This window comes from Danio aesculapii, chromosome 24 (genome assembly GCF_903798145.1).
Source record: "Danio aesculapii chromosome 24, fDanAes4.1, whole genome shotgun sequence".
Taxonomy (NCBI): domain Eukaryota; kingdom Metazoa; phylum Chordata; class Actinopteri; order Cypriniformes; family Danionidae; genus Danio; species Danio aesculapii.
In genome coordinates this window covers 34,195,086-34,218,751 of record NC_079458.1, presented here as the reverse complement: position 1 = coordinate 34,218,751, position 23,666 = coordinate 34,195,086, and the positions used below count along the sequence as shown (strand labels likewise).

General features: G+C 36.4%; 1 protein-coding gene across 1 annotated transcript in view; it reads left to right on the top strand.

Moving 5' to 3' along the window:
* Window positions 1-9,637: 9,637 nt before the first annotated feature.
* The window catches only part of cavin1b (caveolae associated protein 1b), a 37,504-nt gene continuing 23,475 nt past the window's right edge, over window positions 9,638-23,666 (top strand). Inside the window, exon 1 of the mRNA XM_056450170.1 lies at window positions 9,638-10,442. Within this exon, the coding sequence (XP_056306145.1) occupies window positions 9,939-10,442 (504 nt within the window). The 5' untranslated portion in view covers window positions 9,638-9,938. The remainder of the gene's footprint in view (window positions 10,443-23,666) is intronic.

Here is a 23,666-nt window from a genome sequence, read left to right as displayed (position 1 = left end):
TCAGTCTGTAGGAATAAAAGAAATTGTACAAAAATGTATAGAATTTTTTTTGGATTAAACAGTATTACATTTGACTTCAGACCACAAAACTAATCTTATGTTGCATGGGTATGTTTATTTAAATTAGTAAAATAATAGATTTCTATTTTGTGCCAAAAATAATTAGAATATTATGTAAAGATGACAATATTTTATACATTTCCAACTGGAAATATATCAAAACTCAATTTTTAATTAGAAATGTCAATTCTCTAGGAATTTAGTTTATTTGATCCCACAGTTTACAGATTTCAGCTTTCAGATTATTTTAATTCTAGATAAATAAAAATAGATACACTTATGACTGGTTTTGTTGTCAAGGGTCACATATATCAATATATGTTATCAGTGTTTAAAACATTTGCTAAACAGAAAGTTTAGATTATTTAGTTAGTTATTTAGAAAGTTCAATCCACACATATTTGAAACATACATATTCTGTAACATTAAATGTTATTACTGACATTTTTAAGCACTTTCTGAAAAAAAAAGTTAAAGTAATAATTTTATCTCTTAAAAATCTTTTGAATGGTAGTGTATATTAATATATTATGCCTACACTGTACAACATTGAAATTGTTGCTTGAGCACTGAATTTACATGTGTAAATTGTAACCATACTTCACAAAACTATCTTTAATGTATATTTTGTCCTATTAAAATGCATAAGACACATCTTTCAGAAGCATTAAACACATTTGTAAGTCGCTTTGGATAAAAGCGTCTGCTAAATGACTAAATGTAAATGTAAAAATGTAAATTAAGTATTCTAATCTGATCGTTTTACAAGCAAACTAAACCAAACAGAATATGACACTTTATTAAATTATACAGAGACCGAGGCAGCCTCCTCTAATTCAAAAATCTTTGGGCTAGGCTCAGCATCCCTAGCATATCAAAGAGCTGATTGGCTGAGAGCTCAGCATCCTTTCTGATGAGTTCAACATCCCTTCCATCTCTATTTACTGATTGGCCGAGAGGCTCATCGTTCCTCACAGCTCTGAGAGCTGATTGGCTGAAGACTCGACAACTCTCACCATCTCTGCCGCACTGTCCTTCAGCTCTTGAAGGGCGCCATTACAGGCTTCTATGTCTATCTTCCCGGAGACAATATGTGTTTTATCGGCGTTTGATAACTATGTTTAATTAAACTAACATTCATATAGAACGAACATATAATCATAAATGAATGTATGAAAGAAACAGTAAACGCCTTAACGCAATGTTTCTGATTAACGCAGATTTTCAATTTATTAATCAATAACAGGGTGTTAACTGTGGATTCTTCGACGCGAGCACAATATAATATTGAAGTCATATTTACAACAAATATTAATTAATTTAACAACACAAATGGTAGACATAGATAGCCTATAGACTAGCATCACCATCTCATTCCAGCGGTAACATATAAAATGAATCACTGTTCGTATAAAACGTCATATTTTATTACATATATATATTGTATTTGTTAAAGGTGTGAAGAGAAAAAAAACGAAAAATAAAGATAAACGCTCTTACCGTCCTCGACGTCCTCACTAGGATTTCAGTTCACCTCTGTGAAGATGATGGTGAGACCTGCTGTGTGACGTCACTCTCGCTGCTGCTGCTACAGCGTCACGTGATTGTTTCTCTTTTCAAGATGACTGACCTTTCCACGGTAAATCCTAAAACGTGTCATGTACCCCTTATTGTACAGCTCTTTGGGTTATAAATTGTGTTTTTACATATATTTTGTCGTTTTGGAAGGGTGACAATCTTTTCCCATTCCATTAAAGAGAAAAAATGTAGCCCAGGTAGGTTTTATGGGTAAATTATCTTCAAATAGAGCATTTTGATGATGAACGTGACAATAATCCACACAGAAATGTATCAGAATTTTGCAGATGTTTTTGTGTAATAGACTTGATTCAGTCTGGTTTTGTTATAATCCAGCAGCAAAATGATAAGAGCATTTCCAGCGTTATGGATGTGACATTTGCAGTAAAATCTCAAAACATAAATTCACAAATAAAGTATATGTTAACATTATAGCGAAACATCTGTTCATATTTTCCAACAACTCACCACAGAGTTATGGAATCAGAAAAATATCAATCCGTAAACTTTTTTTTAATATTTTAAATGAGGAAAATAAACATTTAGCAAAAAAAGTTAGCAAGTTTACAGTATACAATGTACTTTGAAGACATTTTGTGAATTAAACAGCACAACCCCAAGAAAATAATGCAAATCAAAAGGATAAGAGTTGGCTCTCTATAAAACAAATATTATTGATTTTATTTTATTTGACTGTTTTTGCATTTATGAGGAAAAAGCTTCATTATGGATGTGGCATCTCTTTGTTATGGATGTGACAGATGTGAAATTGGCACTTGTGACTTTGGTTAATGAAATATAATTGTTTAAAAACATTGACAGATTCATTTTTGAGTATTTTTACAGTGCTGTAAAATACAAGCCTACACAAACACTTGGAAAGGGTTTTGCTATTTTGGTGAAAACATAATTTTTTTATTGGCAAGATGGACGTTTGCATGGAATTGCTCATAAACAGGTGTGTTCCTAATTTTTGTGTAGGCCACTGGTACTGAATTCAAGTTAAAAACTGCCTAGTTAAACTAGGACCCCATACATTTTAATTGGCAAGTGTATTCTATACAATAGGAGTATAATTCTAAAGCTGAGCTTTTATTCCATATCACAATTTCATTAGGTGTACATGACTACTTTTGATTTATTCATCCAAAATTTGCCAAATCCTGTGAAACTTACTTCACTACATTTGGCATTGTACTTCAAGTTCAATTTTTATGTCTGAATTCCCCTAGTTCTATCCATTTCTTTAATTTTGAGGAAATGTATAAGACTTTACAATTAATATTATATATTTTTTATAAGTGCACAATTTAATACATATGGACATTACACCAAAGATGACTATTTAAAGTGCAAAAACAATGTATGAATAGTAAAAATAATAGGATATTTAGTTAACTTGAGGAAAATAAGCGTGTAGAATAATAATAATAAAAATAAAAAAAAACTAGTAGTTTTTTGGATGCGTTCTTCAAAATGTACTTTCATAAACAAAAAAATGTTCTACAAGTAAACATTCAGTATTTTCAGCAGGGGCTGATTTGATAAATAAGCAAGGTAAGCATCCGCTTAGGGCCCCAGGAAATCTGAAGCCTCCTAAATAAATACCTAGAAGTATAAATTTTATTTATAAATTATATATAATGTCATTTTCTATCATATTTTGTTCTGTGAGGGTATACAAAATGCAATTAGAACCTAATTATTACATCTGTGCAAATATGACCCCCTCCCTCAACCATGACCCATTAGTCACATCAGTAAAGATTTACTTTAAAAAAAACAGAGTTAATTTATTATTTTTAGTTTAAGGAAACAAAGCATTTAATGTTTTACAAGATGCTTTACATGTTTACATTATTAGTTTTCATTAAGATAAAATGTAGAAAAGGTGAGAAAAAAACTGCAAAATAAATTAAAGTACATTTAAGATGCATTTTTATGACTTCTGGGCCCCATTGCCTGGAATTGCTTAAATTTAGATGACTAAATCCGCCCCTAATTATTAGTATAGACCATTTCAATGTGGTCATGTCACTGGACCATAAACATTTTCTGGTGGTTATCAAACTCTTTCATAACTGTAACAAGAGGTAATTCAATCATAATTTCATGTTAAAACAGCTATCATAATTATTATTCATCAATATGTGGCTCATTTTGGATTCTCGGAAGCTACAGTATAGAAATTAAAAATGCAAAGCAGGAACTACATTGGGACTATTGTTTTTGTTTACATTCGTCAAAATGGTGTATAGTTACAGTATAGGTAACAAATGTCAAACTAGCTGTATAGTATACAAGTTATATACTGAAAAGTTTACAACTTGGCATTTCATCCCATGTACACAGTACAATTGGGAGTCCATTACTAAATTATTGTTAGATTTATAACGCCAAATCAGAAAGTTGGAACAGTAGTGATTTCTAAATTTACTTTGACTGTGTTTCACTGCAGACAATACAAAAAACATTAAATCTGTTCCTCATGATCTTTATTGTTTTTTTCTTTCAAAATAAACACGTATTCCAGTTTTGGTTCTTGCAACACATAAAAAAATAAATTGGCACAGTACAGTTTTAACTGGCATTTGTGGTTGTAACTATGTAGTGTGGTACTTGACAAAGGTTTGCTAAAGTAGTCCTGAGCCCATGTAGTGATAGCTTATAGATGAATGACGATTCTTGAGGGATCGGAGGTCACAGTTGTTCAGCTTAGGCTTGCACTCTTGTTATTTACACACTGAAATTCTTCCAGATTCCTTGAATCTTTTAATTCAGTTATGCACTGTTGAAGGTGAAATATCCAAATGTCTTCTTATCTCTCTTTGAGGAGCATTCTTTTTAAACATTTCAATAATTTTCTCATGTATTTGTTGGCAAACTGGTGATCCTCAGCCCATCTTTGCTCCTAAAGGACTAGACCTTCCTTGAATGCTGCTTTTGTACCAAATCATAATTACAATCACCTGTTGACATCACCTGTTTCTAATCACATCATTATTTAACCCATTTAACCCCAATTTAACCACCATTATTTAACCCCAACTCGTTCATTACGTTCCACTGACTCTGGCCTTCTTGCTTTCCCTCGGTACCGCCTTTTTTCAAGAGGGGGGGGGGGGGGGTCATTTAGTGTTATTGCATCCAAACTCTGCAACTCTCTACCACACTCACTCCGTTCTGTTGATAATATCTCTGAATTCAAATACTTACTTAAAACTCATTTTCTGAATGCTTCACTTCTGATCTGCCAAACTGACCACTTTATCTGATCCACCTGCACTCTGCTTATTTGTCTTTTAGGTCTTGTTTTTGTATTTCCTGTTTGTTATATTTGACTTCCTGTATGTTTGCGTATCTTTTATCTGCTTGTATCTTTTTTTGTCACATTCTTTGTAAAGTGTCCTTGAACTCTGGAAAGGCACTATATAAAAATTAATATTATTATTATTACCAATTTACCTGATTACTAGCCCAAAACTGCTCCTGTCCCAACTTTTTTGGAATGTGTTGCAGGTCTGAATGACAGGAAAGCATATATTTACAAATGAAATGATGTTGAGCAGAAAAAACATGAAATATATTTTGTTCATATTGTCTGCAGTGAAATACAAGTCACATTAAATTTGGAAATCACTCATTTCTTTTTTATTTGCTTTTTCCATACTGTTTTCTGATTTGCGGTTGTACTGAAAGTACACTTAATTTTATGTTAAAATAATAACTTGAACTATACTTCTTTTTGTGAAGGATATGATGCAGCTCTGTGTGTTGTGTAACGGTGAAAGGTGAGAGGGCAGACCTCTGAAGAATGTAGCACAGACTCTGTAATGAACCAGTGCATATTTAGAGCCGGGAACTACTGAAGAACCAGAGGTGAGAAACATACATACGTACCCCTGACCAATTCACACACATCTGAAACTTGCTATAGTAACTCGTAAAGCCTGTTTTCAGAACTTACGATTGATAAAAGCACAAACTAACTGAGCACCTGGACAGATAAAGCTTTGAAAGTGATGTATATCCTCTCTGATGTTTCAATTTATGTGTTTTAGCTCATAATTTGGAGTCATTCCAAATCGACAAAACCATTTTTCCATTCCAGTGGAAATCGTGTTATCATCAATCACTCTCGACTTAATATTACATTATTCTCTGTGAAATTGTAAATAACAGCAGTCTATCACTAAGGGATGAGCTGGAATAATACACCCACTTGCACATGTGTACACATGCAAGGGCCACACACATGAGAGTACAAGTTATTTTGGTAAACTCTTCCTTTAGCTTTATTTACGTGCTGTAATGGGAAAAAATTGGCCTTTAGGGAACTGAAAAACCCTGCAGGTCTGGATCACATTCCAGCTCTCGCTGTGTCTGTGCCTGTCTAATACTGTTACACTCTCCAGAACCGTATGTTATCTTCACTCATATACAGATCTGTCCCGGAGGAAAATGTTATTACTCATAGAGTTTGCTCAAAAGATATAATAGAGTTTGGAATTCTGTTTTGTATAAATTCAAGACCTTTTTCTAATGAATTAATCAGAAGGTATAAATAAAAGACACAAAGGAGACTGCTGTTGTTATGCAGTAGAAATCCCCAGCTACAAATTGAATGTGATCAGATCATTAGACTTTAAAAGTAGACATGTGTTAAGTTTAGCTATACAATTTACAATAATACATTTCAAAATAACATATCAACATGCATTACTTTTATATTGTTTCTGAAATATGGCAAGGTGTGAGAAGGCAATACCAGTTTATATATATTTATAGCACAAGTGTGGAATTGTATATTTATATATATATATACATAGAAAATGCTTCTTTTATATCAATATGTAAAACTGTCATAGGTGTCATTTTTTCCGATCTATTAATTTGATATTTACTCATTTAATATTTGGCCAAAACGCAACTATTTCAATGAATCTTTATTGCTGTAGCACTTTTTTAAAATGTACGTAGATTGTGTAATTTGAAAATCTGAGGGTTCAAAGAATTCTATATATTGAGATATTTTCATTAAATTTGTGCTAATTAACCTCTTAGCAGTGTATATTACTAATCAAAAATTAAGTTTGGGTATATTTAAAGTAGTGGACGGTGGCACAGTAGGTAGCACGTTCGCCTCACAGCAAGAAGGTCGCTGGTTTGAACCTTGGCTGGGTCAGTTGGCATTTCGCCCTGTATTCGCATGGGTTTTCTCTGAGTGCTCCGGTTTCCCCCACAAGTCCAAAGACATGTAGTACAGGTGAATTGGGTATGCTGAAAATCGACGTAGTGTATGAGCGTGTGTGTGGATGGGTGTTTCGCAGTGATGGGTTGCGGCTGGAAGGTCATCCGTTGCGTAAAACATGCTGGATAAATTGGCTGTTCATTTCACTGTGGCGACCCCAGATTAATAAAAGGACTGAGCCGAAAAGAAAATGAATGAATGAATAAAGTAGTGGAAATGTACAAAATAGCTTCATGGAACATGATCCTTTTAATGAATGAACATTCTTATGATTTTGCCATAAAAAAATAAAGTTTATTAATGAACTAATTTCAAGAAGATCACATGCTTATGATTGACCACGGCTGGTCCCGCATTAATTTTCATATGATTTATCAATCAGACGAATCAAAACACACACAAATGACCAGATTTTCTTACATTAGTCATCTTCGTCTTGAAGAATCCCCCATCCACCCCTACTCCTTCTCCTTTTTTCTAGATTAATCCAGGGCAGGGTGGCATGGTGGTGCAGTGGGTAGCGCTGTCGCCTCACAGCAAGAAGGTCACTGGTTCGAGCCCCGACTGGGTCAGTTGGCATTTCTGTGTGGAGTTTGCATGTTCTCTTCATGTTCGCGTGGGTTTCCCCCGGATACTGCTGTTTCCTTCTGCAGTCCAAACACGTGCAGTATAAGTGAATTGAATAAACTAAATTGGCACAGTATGTAAGTGTTTTAGTACTGGACATTCACTGCATAACCAAATGCTGATATAGTTGGCGATTCATTCCGATGTGGAAAGCCCTAATAATCAAGGAATAGGGAGGCTTCTGGTTGCATGGCAAAGGAGCAAGACGTGTCTGGTTCAAGCTTCCGCTGATCTCCTGCAATATGATATAAAATCAGCGCCATACAATAATAATAATCAAGGAATAAGCGGAGCGAACAATTTTGGGGGAGTTCTCGAAACCCACCGAAGCTCAGACTGCCCGGGGCTCCCTCCCATTTCATCGGGAGAGAGGGGTCAAGGATCTTTTGATCTCACACTCAAAAAAGTGACTTTTCAAACTAATTATTTAAAATTAGTTGAAACAACACAATTCTTAAGTTTTTGCGGGACAACTTAATTGTTTTATGTTCAATCTACTTAAATTTGTAAAAAACTAATAAGTTAACTTACTTTTTTCATGTTGCCCCAACACAAATCCATTGTGTGGAACCCTGCATTTTTTACAGTGCAGGCCTCTCTCCCGGGACAGCATGCCAAACACACTTTATTATCAATCATCAGCTAAGTGTGAACTCTTGAAACAATATTTTTAACTCATAACATTTTAGACTGGTTTTGTGGTCAACACTGTAGAAAATCCCAGGTTCCACACAATCGATTTGTGTTGGCACAACATGAAGGAATTAAGTTAACTTTCATTCATTCCTTCATTTTCTTGTCGGCTTAGTCCCTTTATTAATCTGGGGTCACCACAGCGGAATGAACCGCCAACTTATCCAGCATTTGTTTTACGCAGCGGATGCCCTTCCAGCCGCAACCCATCTCTGGGGAACATCCACACACAATCATTCACTACAGACAATTCAGCCTACCCAATTTACCTGTACCACATGTCTTTGGACTGTGGGGGAAACCGGAGCACCCGGAGGAAACCCACGCGAATGCAGGGAGAACATGCAAACTCCACACAGAAACGCCAACTGACCCAGCCGAGGGTCGAACCAGCGACCTTCTTGCTGTGAGGCAACAGCACTACCTACTGCGCCACTGCGTCGCCCCATTAAGTTAACTTATTAGCTTATAATATAAAATATAAATATAAAAATATTAAGTTGTCCCAAATAAACCTCAAGATTTATGTCATTTCAACTCCGCAAACAACATTTTTTTTAGTGAAAGGTCACAGAAACGTATATACATACATACACACACACACACACATATATATACATACACAGTGCTCAGCATATATAAGTACACCCCTCTCAAATCTCTCTTTTAAACTCATATTTTTAATAGGAAGCTTTACAATATTATATTTGTGCATATTAATTAGATGAGTCTGTACTGAAGCCAAATCTGGAGCTTATCTAACAAAATAACTTACAATAATGGTCCAAAAATGAATCGCCCAAATTTCTATGTTAGGAAAAAAATTAAATAAACAAAATGTATACAATTTTGTTGAAATGTTATAGTTTGTAATTTTTATTGCAATATTTTTACTTTATATAATTTCTAAATATGTTTGGTGACTAAAGTATTATTTGAATACATCACAGAATATACAGAATATATCTGTTTAATAAATCTGTTTTGTTCAAATGCACCAAAATACACTGCCTAAAATATTCATTTTCAAAATGGGGTGTGGTCAATTATGCTGAGCACTGTATAGAAGTAGTCTACAATTTACTAAAATGTATCCACCTTGATTTTAGGGTTGGATGAGTTATCATGTGAGTACAGAACACAACAAAGTAGAATAATCCTCATGGATAACACAGCCATTTATTTCTACAGCATTGATATGAGTAGAGTCTTCATCTTCAAATATAAACTGTTTTGACAGTGGAAAAAAGTTTATCTCCACAGAGATCTCATTTGTGATTGATTTTTTCTTTCCTGTAGGGTCTCATTGGAGGCCACAGGGTGGAGCACTGCTCTCCAGCACGGCCCGAGCCTCACAGTGTGCGTGCAGGGGGAGTGTCAGCGGGCAAGAGGAAGGCAGCTGGCATGCAGCTGATTTGTCTGAAGGCTTTCACAGGAAAGTGTGGCATTGACGACCCAGCTCTCATGCAGTACAGACCGTCCACAACCTGCTTGCCAGTCTCCGCTGCTCTGGCCAGATCCCAAACACACACAGAGTGAGAAACAGAGAGAGAGAGAGAGAGAGAGAGCAGATGTGGTGAGTGTGACAGAGGAGGGAACAGTTAGGTGAACTCTACAGAGGGGAATCCTGAGAGCAGAAAGAAAGGCGAGTGAGGACACAGAACTTTCCACTGCTTGCATCTTCCTCACATTCCACTTTTATTTTACAAACACGTTCAAGTTTTTAAACATGGAGGTGATTGAAGACAGCCGCCTGCATCTGGAGGTGCCCGAGCTGCGCAAGTCTCTTACTGAGATCTCAGAAGATGAAATCAACCTCCCGGCCTCTGATGATGAAGACGAAGCCACCGCCGAGAACAAAGCTAAAGATGCTACAGAGAAAGAAGAGGCTGGGGAGGGTGGCGAGATGAATGGAGTCATGGTCCTCACGCTGCTTGACAAAATCATTGGCGCTGTTGACCAGATCCAGCAGACGCAGGCTGGGTTGGAAGCCCGTCAGCGGGACATGGAGAGATCGGTGACAGGCATCCAGGGGGAGCTCACTAAACTGTCTAAGAGCCACACCACCACAGCCAACACTGTCAATAAGATGCTGGAGAAGGTGCGTAAGGTGAGCGTGAATGTGAAGTCGGTGCGGGGGAACCTGGAGAAACAGGCTGGCCAGATCAAACGTCTGGAGAGCAACGAGAACGAGCTCCTGAAGAGAAGGAACTTCAAAGTCATGATCTATCAGGTGAGACTTCAGCACAGTTTAAACACAGTTAAAGTAAAAACCTTTACTTGATATTACATTATATCATCATTTCAAAAAAGACAGAGACATACAGTACGATATAAAATGAATGCACAACAGACAGCTGATAGCTCAAGTGTTTGGAGGACATTGATAAAGCATGCTCTTATTGAAACATTAGAATGATGTTACTTTTAACTGCAGATTTTGGTTTCCTAGCTCATCATTGCACATATTAAGACAATGTTGACATTGTAAGACATTGTAGACATCCCTCCTTAGATTTTAGATTAAACAATAATTGTGTTATTTGACTAGGAGAAAGCAAAAATATCCATTTGCTCTCAGTTTATAAGTATAAATGACTAGTGGAAATGATTGAGAGGAAGCTCTTTCTTACTGAGTATAATGCAAAGTGTAGCATGCATCATGTCATAGGCATAATTGGTTGGGTGTGGTCTTGGGTAAATGTCTTACTGATAATAGATATAGCTATTTTAATGTTGCTCAAAAAAAGCGCTTGCATACTAAAAATGCATGAATTCCGAAACATTACATGTAGAAAAGAAAAGGAAAAAATTAAAGCCTAAACACACTTTTTTTTTCTTTAAAAATAATACACCGTAACTGTAGGGAGAAAAAAAATTCTATATAATTCCTGGCCCAAAAATATTTGTGTTTACAGTCATTTCCTTCAACGTATGTTTTTTTTTTGTTTGCTTTTTTGTGTGTGAAAATATACTCCCTGACAAAAGTATTGTAGCCAATCCAAGTTTTAGGAACAACAAATAATAACTTGACTTCTAGTATCAGAAGTGGCTTATATGAAAGGCAAAGGCCTCTAGATCACGCTTATTTTACCAAAATAAAATATGATCACGCCTTAATTTTAATTAATTAGATCTGACTTTGCTTAGACGAAACAGAAATAATGTACAGTATAGAATATACAGTATAGAGTATACAAATACGATTAATATTGTGTATGACTTCTATGAGCTTGGATGACTGCATCCATACATCTCTGCAAAAACTCAAATAACTTATTAATAAAGACATCTTGAATGGCAAAGAAAGTGTTCCTGCAGGACTCCCAGAGTTCATCAAGATTCTTTGGATTCATCTTCAATGCCACCTTCATCTTCCTCCAGACATGCTCAATAAGATTCATGTCTGGTAACTGGGTTGACCAATCCTGGAGCACCTTGACCTTCTTTGCTGTCAGGAACTTTGATGAAGAATTTGCCCTCTCCTGTGGTTTGTAATGTAATGGGCAGCACAAATGCCTTGATACCTCAGGCTGTTGATGTTGCCATTTACTCTGCAGATCTCTTGCACGCCCCAAGACTGAATGTAACCCCAAACCATGATTTTTCCTTCATCAAACTTGACTGATTTCTGTGATAATCTTGGGTCCATGATTTAGGATGCAGTTCAACAGATGATTCATCTGAAAAATCTTCCTTCTGCCACTTTTCCAAATGATCAACTAGTAGTCAAGTTATTATTTGTTGCTCTTACAACTGGGATCGACGACAAGATTTTTGTCAGGTAGTGTATTAATACTGATAATAATAATGCATAAAGATACACCTGCTATGGTGTCTATGTTAACTCAGAAGGACTTCGTAATCTACTAAAATCACCTGATGATTAAAAGCTAAAGCAGCTTCTTTTTCACATGACATTGCACTCTAAGGTGTAACCTCTTACAGTAAATGAACGTTTTTTGTAAAATCATTTATGGTGTGTGTAACAAGAAAATAAGATTTGTTCTTAAGGTGTGAACTGATATATGGTATTACATCCACACATACTGTGTGATGCTTAGCTGGGCTGCCTGCTGCCTTATAAAAGCACAATTCTGTTTGATGGTCGCTGAATAAACGAACGCTGACATGTTTTTACTTGCATTCTCTCTCCAACACGGCAGTCATGTTGGATTAATGTAGAGAGGGTTTCTTTCTTTTCCTCAGAGATGGAAAATACCACAAGCAAAATCCAGAGACTATTTTAAAAAGGGTGGGAGTGGTTTTTTAGGGGGAAAGAGGGAATGGAAGAACATGAACAGAGGGTAAGGACAGAGAAGAGGGGAGTGGGAAAAGCAAGGAAAAGGGTAGCTTCATGCAAAAATAGTCAGAGGGATTTACTGAGACAGTCTGTCTGTAGTTAGAGGGTTTTTTCTTTGGCTGTATAATGCAATGTGTAATAGCTTGCAGCTTTGCACAGTGGCGCAAGAACATTCAGAGTTTCCACAAAGTGAGTCAGAAGAGGCTGGAGCTGCCTGCCCCACACACGCACACACACACACACACACACACACACACACACACACACACACACACACACTTCACTAATTACTCTTCCCAATATCCTTCCTTTAATCATCAGAGAGGGAAGGTCTGTACCAATCACACACTGTTATTTTGCAAGTTTAGGGACATCAAATTACACTCTTAATTTGTTCGTTCCTTCATTTATTCACTTCACTCCTCTCCTTTTTCTTCTGTATATTGGGTAATTTGACAGGATAAGATCAGAAATATATCTTGTATGCAAATAGATTAAGAACTTTTCACTGTACAACTTGAATTCTTTCACTTTTTTTGTCCTGAGTTCTCAGGCTTTTGGATTTACCGTACATTTTGGTCTATATAGCAGCTTATTTTGATCAAGAACCACACCCATTTAGAAAGGAAGAGAACGATGTAATAACTAGCCAACCACTGCCGAGTAGGTTGGCTTGGCTGACTTGGACTGTACCAAAAATACACTCACCAGCCACTATATTAGGTGCAACGTACTAGTACCGGGTTGGACCCCCTTTTGCCTGAATCCTTCGTGGCATAGATTCAACAAGGTACTGGAAATAGTCCTCAGAGATTTTGTTCCATATTTACATGATAGCATCACGCAGTTGCTGCAGATTTGTCGGCTGCACATCCTTGATGCGAATCTCCCGTTCCACCACATCCCAAAGGTGCTATATTGGATTGACATCTAGTGACTGTGGAGGCCATTTGAGTTCAGTGAACTCATTGTCATGTTCAAGAAACCAGTCTGAGATGATTCACGAATATATATGTCATATATATTCTACTGGAAGTAGCCATCAGATAATACACAGTGGTCATAAAGGGATGGACATGGGCAGCAACAATACTCAGGTAGTCTGTTGCGTTGACACGATGGTACTAATGGGCCCAAAGAGTGCCAAGAAAATATCCGCCACACCATTACACCACCACCAGCCTGAACCATTGATAAAGGGCAATGTGGATCCATGCTTTCATGTTGTTGATGCCAAATTCTGATCCTACCATCCGAATATCAGAGCAGAAATCAAGACTCATCAGACCAGGCAACATTTTTACAATCTTCTATTGTCCAATTTTGGTGAGCTTGTGCGAATTGTAGCCTCAGTTTCCTGTTCTTAGCTGACAGGAGTGGCACCCGGTGTGGTCTTCTGCTGCTGTAGCCCATCTGCCTCAAGGATGGACGTGTTGTGCATTCAGAGATGCTCTTCTGCTTACCTCGGTTGTAATGAGTATTTATTTGAGTTATTGCTGCCTTTTTATCAGATGGAACCAGTCTGGCCATTCTCCTGTGACCTCTGGCATCAACAAGGCATTTGTGCTCACAGAACTGCCACTCACTGAATATTTTCCCTTTTTTGGACCATTCTCTGTAAACCCTAGAGATGGTTGTGCGTGAAAATCCCATTAGATCAGCAGTTTCTGAAATACTCAGACCAGCCTGTCTGGCACCAACAACCATGCCACGTTCAAAGTCACTTTAATCACCTTTCTTCCCTATTCTGATGCTCTGTTTGAACTGCAGCAGATCGTCTTGACCATGTCTACATGCCTATATGCACTGAGTTTCTGCCATGTGATTGGCCTATTAGAAATTTACGTTAACAAGCAGTAGGACAGGTGTACCTAATAAAGTGGCCAGTGAGTGTAGAATGCTATTGGACAGAGAAATATAAACAAATTACACATTTTTGCATTGATGATGTAGGTGAGTGACAAACAACCGATATGGCCGATGGCCACAAGCTGGAGGACAGGCAGGACAAACCTACAAAACTTTAGTAAATCAATCTTTCTTCAAAACAGTAGGCCTAGTTGATGCAAAAAATGTGACCAAAAGCAGCTATCATTGAAATGGTCTGCCTAGTTTTGTGGTGTGTTGTGCACCACTGTGCCTATTCTCTCTCCTTTCCATAGTTTTTTAGCCAAATGAGCATATTGAATTGCCAATAGAAGTTGTTTGGGATAGAGATTGTTATGACTGGCAATCCATTTGAGCAAACTTGTACACAAGAGGTCAAATGCAAGTGATTAAAGCTAAGAAACAAAGTAAAAAAAAAAAAAAAAAAAAAAAAAAAAAAATATATATATATATATATATATATATATATATATATATAAATGCTTTTCAACAGTTTTTCAAATTACCCAACGTTGGGTTTGTCCATATTCGGCTCAACATTGGGTTAAGTTTTTAGAGCTTTTTAAGTTTAAGTGCATTTTGGATATGGTGTGTTTCAACCCAAATTTGAGTAAAACATGGACAACCCAAACCAAAATCTTTTCATCAAAAAAGCCTAAACTTTTACCCAGCAGTAATTTTTTTTATATTTAACTCAAATTTAGGTTAAATGAACCCAGCAGTTTTACAGTGTATGAAGTTTTTATACCTCTTTTAATTATAAAAACTTGCATAATAATTGTAATATAGTTACCTATACAGTTATTTTTGTTGTGAAAAAGGCCTTTAGATAAATCTTGCCATTAGATTGAAATGTAACCCAGCATTTGTGTTTTTCCATTTCAACAAAATTTGTGTTAATGATCATCCATAATTGTTTTAGATTGTAAAGAGAAGTTAATATTTATGCACATACTGTAGCATGGCGTATGTTTGAGGCCTTCTGCTAGGCAAATGCACCGTGCTGAACTCACAAGAGCCAAAACATTCCGTCAAAGGCATGCAAATCTAACCATTAGATAATTACATACATGTCTGATTTGCATACTTCATGGACGTGTTGAAATGTTTTATAGGACAAAGAGCAATCTAATCATTTGTCTCCTTCAGCACAGTAGGCCAACTTTCCATATTTCATAATTTGTGAAATGTGTGTCTGACAGACACTCCAGGGTCATGAGTTAGAGGCTGCTTAGGGGAGTTTTTATATGCCAAAGGAGACGCCCCTGTGATTACCCCACTGAGCTACTCTTTTCCACTTTTTATACAGCAGGGACTGTCAAAAACAATGTTACTGAAGCTACTTGCCAAGCTACTGGAAAGCAGAGCAGAGACTGTATGAGGAGGAGATTTATTTGGAGAATAACACAATCACAGCGATCAATACTGTACTATTACACTATTACCTACATTTTTTGAAATATCCATAAATTATCAGTTTTCCCTATTTATTTATGCTTTTGAATTGCATTATGGAACCTTGATCTTTCTTACAACAACTTTTAACCTTGAAAAGTTGGAAAAAGAGACTTTTATTAACATTTTTAATAGTTTAAAGTGATATATTGTCTTGGTTGGTGTTGTATATAACGGTACGAAAACCGTTTTACTAAGCTGCCAGTACATTTTCTGTTATTTTTACAGACTTATTTCTCTATGTATTATTTCTTCTACATTAAATTATCTCTAGCTACAAAACTGCCAATAAAAGTCACTTTGTTAAACTGTAGAGTTGAATTTTCAACATAAAAAGTCGACAGAGCAGAAATCAAGCCCCCATAATACAATTCAAGACTGTAAATAAATGAAAAACACTTAATTAATAGACATTTTTACAGTGAACTGCAGTGTTTCCCAACCCTGTTCCTGAAGGCACACCAACAGTCCACATTTTCAACCTCTCCCTAATCAAACACACCTAAATCATCTTCTCATAACATCAGAAGTGACTCCAAAACCTGAAATGAATGGGTCAGATAATGGAGACAACCAAAATATGTACTGTTGGTGTGCCTCCAGGAACAGGGTTGGAAAACACTGGTGTACTGTATATACTTTAGCTAGAGAAACTTGAGAGTTATGAAATTGGCATTATGATTTGGCTGTTTTGAATTGATTTCTTTTTTAAATATAGTTAAGTTCATTTTTTGGGAGATTTTAGTTGGATTTTTCTTCTTCAAGCAGATATAGCAGCTGATTACCTTATACTAGCTGCCCGGAGGTGTTACCAGTCCTTACCTTCTGACCCCACTACATCATCCCAAATATGTATCCTGCCATCTCCTGCCACTGCAACTCTCTCGAATGTGCTTTTAAAATAATTAATCCTGCATTTCATTATAAGTTTTATATTCATGTTGTGTGGAACAACATGTTTTTAGGTACCAACAAAACATTCTCGTTGTGTGTGTGTGTTTATTTTGGTTAGTTGTCAAAGTACAAACATCTGTAATTATATTCAATGTCTTTGTTTATAGAATATCTATATTTAATTTCAACATGGGGTAGCATGGTGGCTCAGTGGTTAGCACTGTCGCCTCACAGCAAAAAGATCACTGGTTCGAGTCCCGGATGGGCCAGTTGGCATTTCCATGTGGAGTTTGCATGTTCTCCCAGAGTTCACGTTGGTTTCCTCTGGTTGCTCCGGTTTCCTCCACAGTCCGAAGACATGCGGTATAGGTGAATTGGATAAACTAAATTGGCTATAGTGTGAGTATGTGTGAGTGAGGGTGTATGGGTGTTTCCCAGTACTGGGTTTGTGGCTGAAAGGGCATCCGCTGTGTAAAACATATGCTGGAATAGTTGGTGGTTTATTCAACTGTGGCGGCCCCTGATAAGCGACATAGCCAAAGGAAAATGAATGACTGAATGAATTTCAACATGAAGCCATGTTTGCAACCCATTTTGCTTTGATAGAATTCTGACCTGTACTTTATCAATTACTAAACTCATATTAAAAATGTTCTATTGCACTCAGCCACTCAGAAAAAAATGAAAAACAGTAGAGGTTATTATGAAAAAGAGTGTACATTTTGGGATCTCTGATGTCAGGTTTCATGATACAATGTTATTTATTTCATGTTACATAAACTTTTGTAATAGTCCAGTAATATGATGATAATCTTCATCTCATTTTTATTGCTATACATTAAAGGTATGGTCCACTACAATATCATATTTTAAACTTTAGTTGATGTGAAATGTAGCTGTGTGAACATAAACAACGTCTATTAATGTAAGACGCTCAAAGTTCAATGCAAAGTGAGACATTGGCTTTTACAGAGTTAGCTTAGCAAAGCCTACAGCGAACAAAGTATGGAGGTTACAAAAAATACATCCGGGTTATTGAGATCACAAATGCTTCAGGTTACACGCATGCATACACCCCGCACAGCGAAGGAGCCTGACCAGAGGCGTTGTAATGTTATAGCAGAGAAAGCTAAAATGCAGTCCAAATGCTGCTATTTTCCACAGAGATTCTTCTGTTTTTGTATTTGGGCTTCCAAAGGACACAACACAAAGAGAGAATTGCTTACAATTTCAATTTAATTATATTCCAGAGAATTATAAAAAAATATATAGCTAGCATGTGACAAAGGACAGCTTCCAGAATCTCTCCCAGTTCAGTTGCTGGATTTGGCTAAAAACTCCACAGAGAAGGAGCAGCTTCAACCATAATAGACGAAGCTGTAGATTGTGAGCCACAACCTGTAAGTATTTTTATTTGTTAAAAACGATCTATTACACGCATAGTGTCTAGCCTTAACAATTTGTTGTAGCTAGGACATAAACAAGGATGTAAACAACAGGAATGCTGTTTGGAACCGTTATCAATTTAGCTACAAATTCATATTTGTCTGTCAGAGGCGTGATGCTTTTGCTGGTGATGTGGAGCCGATCCAAGAATCACAGCTATTTATGTTAGCTGACCAATCAGAGCCTCTTGAGGGCGGGCTTTCAGGAGAGCTAGGAAAAATGTCGTTTTCATGTTAGGTGAGATGCTGTATATAATCAAAGTAAATATATGAAAAAATAACATGATTTTTTTTTTACAAGTGAAGCATGAGCACACATTGCTTTGCATCTTAAAAACACAACCAGGCCATAAAAGTACACTTAGGACCCCCCTTTAAAAAAATTCATTGGATTTACTCATTTTTTAAGGTAATTGGTTGCAAATAATTCATATGGGTAAAATTTAAACAAACAAAGTTGAACATTACACAATTTTATTTTTTTTTTTTTAGTTTTTAGCAACCAATTACCCTAAAAAATGTAGTAAATCAAATGAATCTTGTTTTCAGTCATACTTAATTTACTATATGTGCAAAAACTTCTTATGTGGAAAATATTTGTGATAAAATTATGGATTGAAATGTGTTTATGCAGATGGATAGAAGCATGCAAGATAGAAATAAGGAAAGAGGATCAGTAAATAATCTTATTTTTTAATCACAGTAAATGGTTTATTTTTTTCGCCTGACAGGAAAAATACAGATGTCACATTTAAAATTCTCACTTAAAAGATTAATCTAAATACATATTCCTTTAAATGTTGTAGATTAATGTGTCATTATGGATCCTCGGGGCATGTATATAGAGTTATTATTAATCTTCTCCTCTGTGAAAGCAGGAGTGGGAATGAGAGAGGAGGGTTGTGTGGTTGGGTGTGGTGCTTTAACAAAGTGGAGCTCATTTTTACCGTGCTGATTCATGCTTCAGGCATCCCGACTCCTTTAACTCCCCTATCTCCATCCAGCTCTTTTGCTTCTCATCCCATTTTGCAACCACCCCGTTCCACCCTCCCAGTACATCACGCATTTATAAACCTGCCAGTACCTTTCACACCCTGATACTCCCTGCCTCTAAAATCCTGAAGGCTTGGTGGCCTGAACTTTACCTCAGACTCTTGAATACATCAGCCACTGCTGCATCTGATAGCTGTTATCTGAGAAGTTTGTTTTGCTTCCAAAGAAAGGTCTAAATAATAAGGTATGCAAGATAATTAATTTGAACTTAAAAGTATCATTTAAAAGTTAAAGCCATAGCCTTGTAGGCAATCATTGTGCTATTTGAGTCTCAGTTCAAGGTCTTTTACCAGTCCAATTCCCTCTCCCATTCTTTTCTGTTTGTCCTCCTATAATGCACTGTCTAAATGAAGGTGTGAATTTTCTAAAAATATAGCAATGAATAAATTAACTAATATATTAAAATTATATTAAAATATTATATTATTCTTTAAATAAGAATAAATCTAATTATCTTTATTACATATGTACAGTTGAAGTCAGAATTTTTCGCCCTCCTGTGATTTATTTATTAAATTTTTTATAATTATAATTATATATTATATATTATAACAGGACTACAGTGGCCGAGAGAGCTTAATGTGCTGCAATTTAAGAAAACCAATTGCCCCAAAAATGTTGGATGTCCACTTAAGACAGATGAATGCAAAGGCAGGATAATGTGGGAAAATCTGGAGATCATAATTGGTTCAACACACTGTAAAATATATACATAAATTGCAATTTATTGTATTTTATGATTTATATTTATTTTGTATTATTATTATTTGTTTATGCGTTTTAATTCTATTGTGGGACCTTTATCTTTTCTGCAACAACTTTTGATGTTGAAAATTTTGCAAAAGTGACATTTATGGACATTATTAATACTTTGATGGGATATATTTTCTGGTTGGGCGTTGTAAATTACAATACAAAAACCTGATAAACTGCAAGTAATTTTTCTGCTATTTTACAGACTTAATTCTCTCTATATTATTTAAATACAATTTATTTTTTCAAACCACTAAAACTCTAGTAATAGGTGCTTTGATCAAATCTACAGTTGAATTTTCATTATCAAAAATCAAAAGAGCAGAGATCAACATCCCATAATACAATTAACATCCGTAAATAAACAGGAAAATACTGTTTATCATGAAATAAGGAAACTGTTAATTAATGGATATATTTTACAGTATGCAGCTGGAACCGCTCATCGCTGGACAGGGTAAGGATCTGTCGTGAAAAGAGAATTTGGACTTAAACCCAATCCAACCGTCTTATTAAAATCTCTCATTTACAATGGCTGATTATAGCAGTAATTAATAAAATACATGTAGATCCTTCAGCACTTTGCTTTGAAGATTGGATCCACAGGGAATGGAAATGTGGACAAGTTTCCTTCTAAAAAAGCTGGTTAGGTTAAGCAGGTTTTGACACATGGCTGTTGGTGTCACATAACGAGCTCCTGGAAGATCGCTGGCATACTTTTTTTATGTTTTATTTTTTTATTGCAATATCAACAGTGCATTACACCAATACAGATACAAAACTAAAATAAATATGGTACAATCAATAGAAATATTACTTTTTGGTTTATAGGTTAAAGAAAAATCTCCACAAACGTTTTGGACAATTAGAGAATTAACATCAGACCAAAAAGATTTAACATAGGGACACTCCCAAAACAAGTGAGCAACATATTCAGAAGAAGTCTCACGGAAAGAGCAAGAGATGTCAGTGTCATTTTTTAATTTTTGTAAAAATTGTTTAACTGGATAAAACCTGTGAATAAATTTAAAAGAAATTTCTTTAATTTTATTTGTTTAAAAAAAATTCTGGGGGAGTGACCAGACATATGACCATTTAATATCATCAAAGAGGTTGTTCCAATAAGAAATAGAAGAAGGATTTGAGATGACCAGGTCTAAAAATAAAGATCTGATTTTATGATTGGATTTTTTAGTGGAGAAACAAATAGATCCAACATCGCTGGCATACTACACTCACATCATTCAGAAACTACATATCCCAGCATGCCGTTGCACACACCGCTCACCATTCACCATTAATCACACACAGCTGAACACCGTCATCATGAATTGTTTGGACTATTTATACACATTGCACACACCAGTCGATGCTGAGTCTTTGTTTTTCAGTACCTGTATGGTTTCAGTGAGTGTCGTCTTGTTCAGTTTTTCTAGTTCTGTTTTGATGATTGTTTTGTTACTTTTTGTACTTTGATCATCACTTTGTTTTTGCATTTTTTGATGCCCTTCATGATACCTGAGTTCTTGCTTTTTGACTTCACTTGTTTTTGATTGCACAAATAATTATTTTTATAAAAAAATGCATTTGGATCCAACCTCTTGTCTTCGCTCCCTTGACACCCGGTGACAGATGGTTGTAGTAGATTCTTACTGGTTCTTTCTGAGCTAGTTTAAGCATGACCAGCAAAGAACCAGCTTAAAACCATTCATGACAAGAAAGAACCAGCCAGAACCAGTTTAAAACAGCAGCCACGTGTCAAAACTAGCAGCATGTGCTGCATTTTTCCCCCCAGCATGGTTAATAAGCCGAAAGATAGGTAAAATTATTTGGATTATATTCAGAAGTTCTTGTTCTGTATGTAATTGAGATGGTGATTTGCGTATCATAATTGCTATATATTTCCGTCAATCAGAAATCTGTGATTAAATGGGCTACACTGTTTTAAATTAGAAGGTAAAACTTGGCTCTTGTCCACCTTAAAAAGACTGAAATGCTTAACTTTATTATGTAACTTGCGTAATGAAAACTGATCACACAGGGGTTGAAAGTTGATGTATTTTATCTGCAAGTTACACTGGTAGACCATATATGGCAAAGTCCCAAAAATACTCCTGCGGTCGACGTCATTTAGAAAAGCTCATTTGTCTTTTGTTGCTTTAGAAGCAGTTTTCAGCAGGGCAGTGGCTTCCTTCATTGACTGAAATTAGAGAGAGAGAAAGAAGCAACATACGAGACCAGGAAAGCAAGAGAATTAGAGGAAAAGTGTGTAAAACAGACAGTAAGAAGTGTGTAAAGTTATAAGAATAGAAAGACATCTGTGTTCTTAAAACACAGTTAGTACACACACACATCTGCTAGAAGGGAAGGAAAGGCACTAGTGGCTGCTATAAATAGGATCCGCTGCATAGTTGTTTGATTATGAGGGGGAAAGGGCTCGTGAACCAGTTTGGGTTATTCTCTGTCATTGATCTGGAGCAGACGCTCATGTAAAGCTGAAGTGGATGGCTATATCCGCTGCTGGCATGGCCCGGTGCTGTGTGTCTTTTTGAGTTGTTTCTGTGCAGTTAATCTTCAGGCGGGCATGAGGCGTAGCAGCATGACTTTGGCTTTTGGCCCATGTTTCTCCGTCTGGCAGAGGCTTTATCTTGTTCGCTCTCTGTCTCCTACCCTCCATCGTTTCTTTTCAGCTACTTCCCAGGATTTGTTCCACCTTAAGTTACACACACAATGAAACTGGACAATGAAACTGAAACGCCTGGTTTTAGATTACAATAAATCAATAGTATGGTATATGGCCTCCTTTTGCAGCTAATACTGCATCAATTCATCTTGGGAATGATAGAAGTCCTACACAGTGGGCAGAGGGATTTGGAGCCTATCTTCTTGCAAAATAGTGGCAAGGGTCACTTCACTATGTGATGCTGCTGGAGGACAACCTTTCTTGACTCCCTCCTCCAAAACACCCTAAAATGGCTTAATAATCTGGTGACTGTGCAGGCCATGGGAGATGTTCAACTTCATTTTCATGTTCCTCAAACTACTCTGTCACCAGTCATGCTTTGTGTATTGGTGCATTATCATTCTGATACACGAGACTGCCTTGGGTGCACATGGTCCTCCAGAATGGTTCTGTAGTCCTTGGCAGTGATGCGCCCATCTAGCACAAGTATTAGGCCTAGGGAATGTCATGATATTGCAGTCCACACTATCACTGATCCACCGCCATGCTTCACTCTGGACATGCAACAGTCTGGGTGGTACACTTCTTTGGGGATTCTCCACACCGTAACTCTCCCAGATGTGGGAAAGACAGTAAAGGTGGACACATTAGAGAACAATACATCTTTCACATTGTACACAGGCCAAGATTTTCGCTCCTGGCACCATTGAAACTAACGTTTGGCATTAGCACAATTGACCAAAGGTTTGGCTATAGAAGGTTTTGCAATATTTTAAGCAATGCTGTGCTATTACTCTGCTAACTAATCCAAGAACTGTCTGACCTTCCTGCATTGGTTCAGAGACAAGTCCATAAATTGAAACAAAAACATTGTCAAAACATTCTTTTTTCACAAACTAATCCATCCATTAATTACACTGTAAAACCCAACAGTCAACTTTATCCAATGAAATGAGTGTCATTAACTCAAAATTTACTGAAAGT